Below are 9,489 nucleotides of genomic sequence, written 5' to 3'. Positions count from 1 at the left end.
ATAAGCTAAAATTGCTTTAAAGGAGGAAAATTTTTTGTAATCTTCCTCAAATCAAAACAATTTTAAACAACATAATCTAAATCTCAATAAAACTGATTTACCTGAAGAAAACTTAAGTATGGTTTCTTAAGGTAAGTCAAATCATAAGATAAATCAGTTTTCTAAGAAAACCTGGGTATTTTTTCTTTGCTTTTATCTTCCTTACTCAAGCCTTACTTTACATACTTCCATTAATCATGTATAATAATCCAGGTGTGAAATTTAAGGCAAATTTTTGAAATGAAAATATGTTTAATGTGTTGTGAATGCTTATTCTTTATATAAAATTCAAAGGAAACATTGCGAAATTGATCATAATTTTATTTTAGATTTACTGGTAAATATAATTCTTCTTCTTCAAAGTGTCCTTATTTCTAACGCTGGGACATCACTAGCATGGAGAAGTTGAATTACCACGAGGTTGGATATAAAGTGAATGATAAGTTGGACAAGGCCGATCCATCCAGCGTTGATTCTAATTTTAAAAATATCATTCATTAATAACAGTACATAATTTAATATTTGTTAAAACTATGTTGAATTTTTACCTCATTTCGAACTTTGGATGATGATTCTGTATCATTGCTATGCCTTGGTAATTGCGGTGCAGGATATCCATTCCAACACGACATTGATAGAGGGAAATTGGGTGAAGAATAAAATGATTGTGAAAGGTCCATGCTTTCATACCTTCCAAGGGCACTTCCAATATAGGGAGAAGTTGTTGGTGTTATGGGAGTTAATCTAGAAGAGCTCTCTGATGTTTTTGTTGTGATTGTACCGTTTGGTTTGCAGTATGTTCTCTCGGACCAGGTCACGGGTGGAACAGTAGCAGTTGGATGATAAAGAACCTTGTTTTCTCTACTCATTTCGGTTTTGATGCGATCATCTTTCTTATCGTTATTTCTCTCTTTATTGCTGTAATCAGATATTGCACCGTATTTCCATCCCTTCAAGTGAGAGTCCTGTTCGTGATCTATAGATAATTTTGTAGAGAGTGCGAGTGGTGTATGAAATGAATTACAATATCCGGATGATGGAGCAAAGCCATAGAGAGTTGCATTTCTCCACAAGGGATCTGTACAGCACTGATAAGCTGAATGTTGCAGTTCACTAAGACGTCTGTTATGTTCTAATGACTGCCTATTTAATGAACCATTTTTGTCATCTGATAAATGATCAAAACTCACTCCGTAATTTTCTGATGCTTTAGCAACAAGAGCCTCTACACTAGGTAAGGATTCATTACCTAAAGGGCTCTTTCTGTTATCATGAGATACAATCGGTCTCACCATACATGTTTCTCTGTGATTTGCGTGGTAAATGCTGTTTTGTCTGTGAGCATTAATCATTTTATTTTTTGCATAATTATACAGAGCGTGAAGTGAAAGTTTACTATGCACAGCTGGTTGAGTTTTTGAATCTTTGTCACTACAACCATCCTTCTGAAGTAAAGTGTTGAACTGACTATTTTCTATTTGTTTTAGTATCTCCTCTTTACACTTCTTAAAACAGATGATAGCTACTCTCTCCTTTTCCTTCTGTTCTGCTATCATTTCAAGATGGATTATTTCATTTTTTAACTTTTTTATTTCTTCCTTAATTTGAAGAGGATCTTGGAACTTGTCTGCTTCCGAAATACTCTCATTGTCGTTCGGTTTCTTCATTGTAATGTCAACTGGTGGGGCTGGTGATGACTTTAACCTTGGTGTGGCGTGACTTAACACCTCTTTCATCCGATTTATGGTATCCCTATGATCGGGAGCTTTTGTATGATCTTTATCACTTACACTAAGAACTTTAGGAACATTTAGACTAGCTTCTGCGTTTCTTTTTGCTTCCGAAGAGATTTCTGTCACGGCCGCATCAGATGCCTCCAGGAGCAAGCTACGAAGAATCGACTCTGCTTCAGATTCTTGAGCCTTCTTCGTATCTGAAGAGATCACTTCTGGCTTCGGAGTGCTTATTGGTGAAATTTTATTCACATCTGTAGTAACTTTATTGTTGACTAGAGAAAAATTTTCACCATTTGTAAAGCAATCGAGATTTCTTCTTGCACACCACACTTTCTTTGGCATTAATGATGTATTTACTTGAGGATGGACCATTTGTATGGGAGTTTTCAGTTTTCCTGTAGACGAATTGTCTGAAAAATACACAAACACAACTCAGAACATCGTTAACAATTATTTAAAGATAGAAAACAAAATGTGTGCCAAGTACCTGATCCATCTTTTATGCGTAAATCTAAGGGTGCATCTGTATCTACAGTTACTTTATTCTTCTTTAAACTTTGCAAAATATGATGCTTGTGACGGAATTTTGAGATTCCATAAGCCTTTTTTATTTCCAAATCGTCATTGTCCTTTGGTTTAACTGTGTGGTCGACAGTGTTTTCTTCAGTTTCTTGTGTTACATTTACTGGAGATTTTCTTTCTAAAATGCTAAAATTATAAAAAAAAAAATCAATTTTGATACTGAAAAGTCTGATTTTTCTTTTCTATAAGACACTTTATAGATGTAAAAAACACAATAATGTAAGTCACATGAAGGTTTAATAGGAATAACACGTCGCGCCATCTGTTGAGAGTAAAATAAACCAATTTTATCATGTACATATTTTTGAAAGTCGAGAATGGAGAGTTGTAACTAGAAAAATTAAATTAAACCAAAAAATAAAACGTGAGAATAATTTCAATTTAACTCAATTAATCTTACACTGACATAAATTATTCAAAACACTACGTGATTAACTTCATAATTTATATATTTGCGATCTCTTTAAGGACCTGTAGTTAAGAGGAATTTTTAAATAAGAGAATTACAATGATATTTTTTAATTCAAGATTTCATTGCAATTAAATCTAATTCTTCTGACTATGAGTAGAACATCTCTCAATCAAGTGCTAACTTAAAAACTACATTAAATGTAAATAAATTTACCTCTGCTGAATTTTTGATTTATCTTCAGATTTTACTGCTTCTTTACTTTCAATGTCATTCGTTGTACTTTTCTTTGATAAAATATTCAATTTTCCTTCTTTGGTAGTGGTAATAGCGGTGGTAGCAGTAGAAACAGTAGTGTCAGTTGTTATTGTAGTAATACTAGTTGCTACTGTTGCTGCAGATGTTGATGGTGATTCATTTGTTTTGCTAGGAATTTCCTTTAAAATTTCATCTTTGGATTTTTCTACTGTTTCAGAATCGGTGTTATAATCACTTTCTTCAACAACAATAGTGTCACCATTTTTAGTTGTTTTATACTTAAGTCTGCGAGCTGCTGATCGAGTGAAGAACTTTTTAACAACCTCCCCACGTGTCAATTTCCTCTTTCTCCTTTTCCTAAACATTCCTTCTAATTCTTGTGGAAATTTTCTTTTGTAGCATTTTCTTTGACTGGGTATATTGATTATATCAGATTCTTTAACGATGTGACTATCGAAGTCTAGAATACAAACTGGATTATCGTAATCATCGTAATCGTAACCGTTACATTCACAAAATTCCTTAAGAAGTCCTCCAACGATTTCCTTTTCTTCGGACCAATTCGACAAATTTTTCAACCTGGTGACATTGTATGAGGCTTTGAAAACCATATCTTCTACAAGATCTTTAACTTCATTTTCAATAACATCATCAGTTTCGTCTCCTGTATAACCGAAAGACTTCTTGCGTCTTCCATACTTAACGGGTCTATAAGAATATGATTCACTATCGTCTACTATCTTCTTACATCTTCTCTTAAATCTCTTACAAGATACGTTCTTAATTATTCCATCTTCAACGTCTGCGTAAACTGATAATGAAGACACTTTTCTGACCTTTGACTTCTCTTGATATCCTTCCTCTACCCATTCGGCATTTGTAACGTCACATACGTCTAAAATTGGTGATTTCGGTGAATTAGAAGGAACTTCTTGTATAGTTGTAGTAGATTCTAATTCTTTAAGTCCTTCCATATTTTCAGTTATATCTGTTATAGTAGCATCACTACCCGAATCATCTGCACAGTCATCGATATTAGTCATCTCGTCAGCTTCTGGATTAGGTGGGTTAATTTTATAAGTTGTTAACTTCTCTTTATCAGTTTCTAAACTGGGAAGATCTAAACACGTTTGGTCTGTATCACCACCCCATTCGGGTGCGCAGGTACTACCGTCTTTTAAAATAGAAGTTAATACATCACTAACGTCTTTCTGCCATCCGGGATCTTGACTAATGCTTCTGTCATCGCAGACAGATTCATCTTCACAACTCATTTTTTCACTTAAATTATTTCCTATGGTCCCTTCGCGTAATTTCCTTAATGACACGACTACTGGAGTTAATAGAATATCGTATTTATCTGATAGGCGCTTGGGTTCACTTCTTAAGCTTCTTCCTGTCATCTCCTAATTATAATCCACAAATTATTCATCAATGATATTTTCTTTGATTCTGGTCCCCTAATTGGAATTGCTGCTACTTCATATTTTCTTTACAATTAAATGAACGTATCCAACACATTTTTGGTAACATTTAATGGGTAGCACCTGAAAATTTAATTTCATTTATTAGAATATTTATATAATAATTACTTCTAATTGTTAATAAAAATATTTTAAAGATTTTAATTCCAGAATAATTAATAACAATCCATTTTCTGATAGTTATATGTATAAATCGATGACGTCCTTGAAACATGTTAATCATGATAATTGAAGCATTACGGGTTTGTAAATAAAACTCGACTTTAATAAACAGATTTATTAGATTTATATATAAATATTTCAGCTATAAAATAAATTATCGTCGCTATAAACTGGCGAAGATGTTTACAGTTACGACGAGATCAATATGGTGAAGTGATAGAAACATGCAGTGAATGAACTTGGATTCGTATTGAATAAATTCATAAAATAAATATTATCAACATTATATACACATGTATTAATTAAAAGATAGCCTACGCGAGTTAACTATCAAAATAATTTCTTTTGGTATTGATTTTCTGATACGAAATTTGTCAAGTTTGTCACTCAAACATTCGATGACAATCTTAAAGCGTGGAAAAAATCAATTTTTTTTCTTTTTTAACGTGTAAAGAGCTAAATTAATTTCTTTTTCGGGAATTCGGTTTGTTTTTATGATTAAAAACAGATAAAATAAGTTTTAACTAATACAAATCGATGCAAGAATTGTAATAATGTGGGCATTTACTAACGAGTTTGCAGCAATGGCAAACATTAATTTATCACATTAAAGATAAAGAAAATACTTATTCGTGCACATACTTCACATTGCATAACAAACAAAAATAGCGTGATAGATGCATTTTTTCAAGGTTAATCCAACACACAGGAATATTTCACGCTTCATTTACTTTCATAGTGTGACAATTTCAAAATGTCGTCATGAAATCCATACATCAACGTTCATTGTTAACTACGTTTTTAAACATTTACTTTCCGAAAAATTACTTTAAACAACCTCAAAATTGTGTTTTACAATTCAAAACTATCTTAAAATTTGGTATTTGGAGGGCTTAAAAATTTAAATTTCGGGTTAATTAATCCTTTTCCAGCCTATATAAAAGTAACCATTTATAAATAGGATGGACCAAACATCAATTAACCATATTTTATTAAGTTAATTAATTAATATATTGAATTTACTGTTATAAAACGTTATAAATTATTAATTTGTTTAAGAAAAATATATTTAATAATTTAAATAATACGAAAGCGAAATTAATCATTCAAAGAATAAGAAGAAAAATATTTTCTCTTTATCTAAAAATTTTAACATTACTTTTTTAATTAATTATATGAAATGATTATACTGACAAATTTGTCCATTTAATAAATGAAAGTATTTATTAATGATGATTTATGTCGATGAAGATCAAAAACAATTAAGGAGTAATAATTAATAACAATTTAATAATTAATTACTTTTAATTTTTGATTAATTAAAGGAATAATCATGATTTTTATATTATAAAAATGACTCTTTTTATGGTAAAATACTAGAAAAAAATGTTATAAAAATTTCATGTACAAAATTTCCAAGTATTAGAGAATTTTTTTTCTCTTAATTAATTTATATTACAAAATTAAAAATAAATTGTTAGAAAATTTATAGCTTTTTTTAAAACTAAACCATTCGTATTTATATTAAATTAATTCTAGAAAGTTAATATTTAATAATAATAAAGCATTATTTTATAATTATTTATATTTTTATAATATAAATAAATCATATTAATTATATATAAAAAAAACTTTATATGACTTTATAACAGAGGGCAGTACATGCAAGACAGTAAGTTAAATTGATACAGCTAGAAATTTTCATATATATATATATAATACTTTTTTAAATATAACGATTTTATCATTGTTAACTTTCAGTTAAAAGCTTATTTTTCTCAACGACCTTGAATGCCAGGTGTTTCGTTCACCTGGGCCGGCCACACACACACACACACTAAAAACGTAGCAGTAATTTAATACATTAAACTATTTCATATTTTTCATATCGATTTTTTGAAATCAATTTAATTTATTTTTATGAATAAAATTAATTTTTTGAAAACGTAAAAAGAAAAAAAAAACTTAAAATATTATACAAATTATCTGTGACGCAACAATAAACGAAATTGATGAGGTAATCGAAATGTGCGTATCACGTGTCAAACAAAAACATGGCCGATTTAACCTGACATTTTGTTTTCTATTGTAAAATAATTCGGTTTTAATATATTTTTAAAGGCTTAAATATGTGTATTGGGCTTCTTACAATTTATGAAATTATCTTAAATACAAGAAATTAATCAAAATTATTATTTTAAATGAAATAAATATACCCTACGAGGTAACACAATAGTCAGTTAACCACATTTTATTTTATTTTAAACTAATGGTAGATATTGATAAAATTTTCAATGTTAGTAATACAAAGTAAAAAAAAATCAATTTGATGATTATTTTTTAACGAAAAGTATTTTAAAAACTACTTTAAAGAAACCTCATATTGTGTTTTCTACTTTAAAAACTACCTTAAATTTGACAGTTTTTAAAGGAATTAACGTATAAATCATTTAAGTTATATATATATATAAATAATCAAAATTTTAAAATTAATTAATTAATCTGTTCCAAAATTTAGTTAACCGTATTCTTAAGCTATCAAAAGAAAAAGGGTTATTAATGAGTGCCTACACGTGTGAAAAACAATAAAATAAAACAGCAAAATTGATGACATAATCAAAACAGTTAATGACGTTCTACCATCAAACCGGTGACATCACTAATAAAGCGTCACTGATATATGAGGTCAACGTAATAATTGAATAAGTAACCGTACTGCCGATTGGATGTAAAAAAAAATCTAATTATTTTATTGAAGAACCGATTAAAACACTGTTTATATATAAATTTAAACTAGAATTATCGAAACGATAAATGATGATAAGATTCATCCTTAAAAAATTAAATGCGAAAGGGGGAAAGAAAAATCAATATAAACCGAAAGCTTAAACTTCAGATTGGTAATCGCAGAAGAAAATAAATAATTTAAAATCCTTTTAAATAAATTTTTTATGTTACTTTTCTGAATCTGAAAATTTAATTCCGATCCAATACTTACATTAAAAATTTATTTATTTATATATTAAATTCTATTTTCTTAAGAAATTAAAATAAAATACACGTATTTTTTTTAATTCAAATTTTTAATAATACTTCTTATAAATTTGCAAGTCAAAAGTTGACTTACTTTCCTGTGTTTTTTTTTTTTTTTTTTGTGTGTCGGCTGTATTTAATACAGATACAGGTTACAATTTTAAATAAATAACATTAATAAATTTCCGGATTAAATCTTAAGTAATCGGTATTTAAAATAAATTACAAAACAGATTTATGGTAATGTAAAATTTTATGATTCTCTTTACGCTCGATAGATGGCAGCATCACATTCGAAAGCGGAACATAAAACGAAACCCCTCATATGTTTCGAATATGGTAAACAAAATCTAGAAACAAAACAGTGAGAGAGAGGCATGTATACATCTATTATACACACATATATACAGGTTTTAATTATAATTTTTTTAAGATTAAAGTACATTAAATATATTGTTTAGAAATTATAAAACTATAAAGAGTACAATACCCTCTCATTTCCATTTCACTGAGCAAAGGACTATTAGTTATCTAAAGCTAGATTTGTTAAATGCGGTCAAAGAACAAAAGAATTGAACCAATCAGGTCAGTTCTTTCAAGGTCAGTTCGATGTGAAAGTGACGATATCCTTTTCATTAATGCTTCATACATCTATGGTGGTGTGTGTGTGTGTGTGTGCTATCACTTCGCTTCCGCCTCGAAACGTCATCAACGGTTCTCATAGTGTTACATTAAAATATTCATAGAAGTAATACATTTTGGGACAATACAGAAAAAAAACTGTCTTTTTATATAAAAAGTTACTCTTAAAGTTTTAAAAACAAAAAAAATCAACAGAAAGAAAACAAATAAAAAACTTACCAGTAAAGTTGGCCGAAAGTAATTTCCTAGTTTAACGTGACGAATAATCCAATATAGGAGTAAAATCAATATCCAGAGTATCACAAGATATGTTGTTAAGCCTAACACACAACTCGTAGCCGGCGCGTATACTGTATACGTTATGTGAAAAGGCACACACACCGACACAACACTTCACTTCTCAACGACTTTCCGTGCTCTACTGGCACATCGGACCTCCTGCACGATGCGCCCCCAGCGGACAGTTTGTCGAGTGTGACGTCACACAGATAACTCCTCCTGCTGCCGTGACGTCACCGGCCATGTCAGCAATGATTGATGACGACATCGGATTGGATGTCACTCGACAACGGATGTAGCAGTTGGTCGATTGCTAATGGTCAGTGACAGAACCAAAATAGCAATTAACCTATTCTGTTTTATAGCCTCTGTTGGGAAATATGGCAAATTTACAAAAACATGATCTGATTTTTTTCCCTCTTTCTTCATCTTATACACTACTGTTTTTTAAAATTTTATTAATTTTTAAAAGATTAATATAAAATGAAAATGATTTTTTTTAGTTCTAGTACACGTGGCGTGTGTGTGACATTTATATGATTATACGAAATACATTGTTTTTATAATAATAAACTGATTATTTTCTTAAAATATAATTATTATTTTATACGTATAAATTTATTTTAACATTATTTTAATAAAGGTTTGTTTTTATATGTGTGTGCGTATATAACGGCCGCATAAATTGTTTAAAATTATTAAAAAAAGTATATTATTTTTAGTAAAATAATTTAAATATATATTATTTTTTAAATATCAAATTAAACATTGTAAATTTTAAATTTAATCTATTTAAGTTTGAAAATTTAACTGCATATTTTTTTTAAAATATATTCCTTTTTTCCTCTTTAATGTTCATGAATAT

The 9,489-nt window shown here is 29.3% G+C and overlaps 1 protein-coding gene across 1 annotated transcript; it reads right to left on the bottom strand.

The window, feature by feature from the left end:
* Positions 1-344: 344 nt before the first annotated feature.
* Positions 345-8,792, bottom strand: LOC136970132 (uncharacterized). Its single transcript, XM_067264527.1, has 5 exons — positions 8,565-8,792; positions 2,983-4,571; positions 2,263-2,483; positions 588-2,185; positions 345-514 (listed from the first exon to the last, which is right to left on the bottom strand). Exons 2-5 carry the CDS (start codon positions 4,425-4,427, stop codon positions 431-433), a joined length of 3,348 nt encoding a protein of 1,115 aa, XP_067120628.1. The 5' UTR covers positions 4,428-4,571; positions 8,565-8,792; the 3' UTR covers positions 345-430.
* Positions 8,793-9,489: the final 697 nt, after the last annotated feature.

The sequence above is a fragment of the Centruroides vittatus genome, unplaced genomic scaffold (assembly GCF_030686945.1).
Source record: "Centruroides vittatus isolate TY-2023 unplaced genomic scaffold, ASM3068694v2 contig_19, whole genome shotgun sequence".
NCBI classification, from domain to species: Eukaryota; Metazoa; Arthropoda; class Arachnida; order Scorpiones; family Buthidae; genus Centruroides; species Centruroides vittatus.
The sequence above is the reverse complement of the archived record's forward strand: the minus strand, read 5'-3'. Positions and strand labels throughout refer to the sequence as shown.

Excerpts from the sequence above, each read along its gene's own strand:
- LOC136970132 (XM_067264527.1), bottom strand. The coding sequence starts at position 4,427 with ATGACAGGAAGAAGCTTAAGAAGTGAACCCAAGCGCCTATCAGATAAA. Across the intron at positions 2,484-2,982 it reads AAATCAAAAATTCAGCAGAG|CATTTTAGAAAGAAAATCTC; the intron begins GTAAATTTATTT and ends TTATAATTTTAG. Across the intron at positions 2,186-2,262 it reads ACGCATAAAAGATGGATCAG|ACAATTCGTCTACAGGAAAA; the intron begins GTACTTGGCACA and ends TGTATTTTTCAG.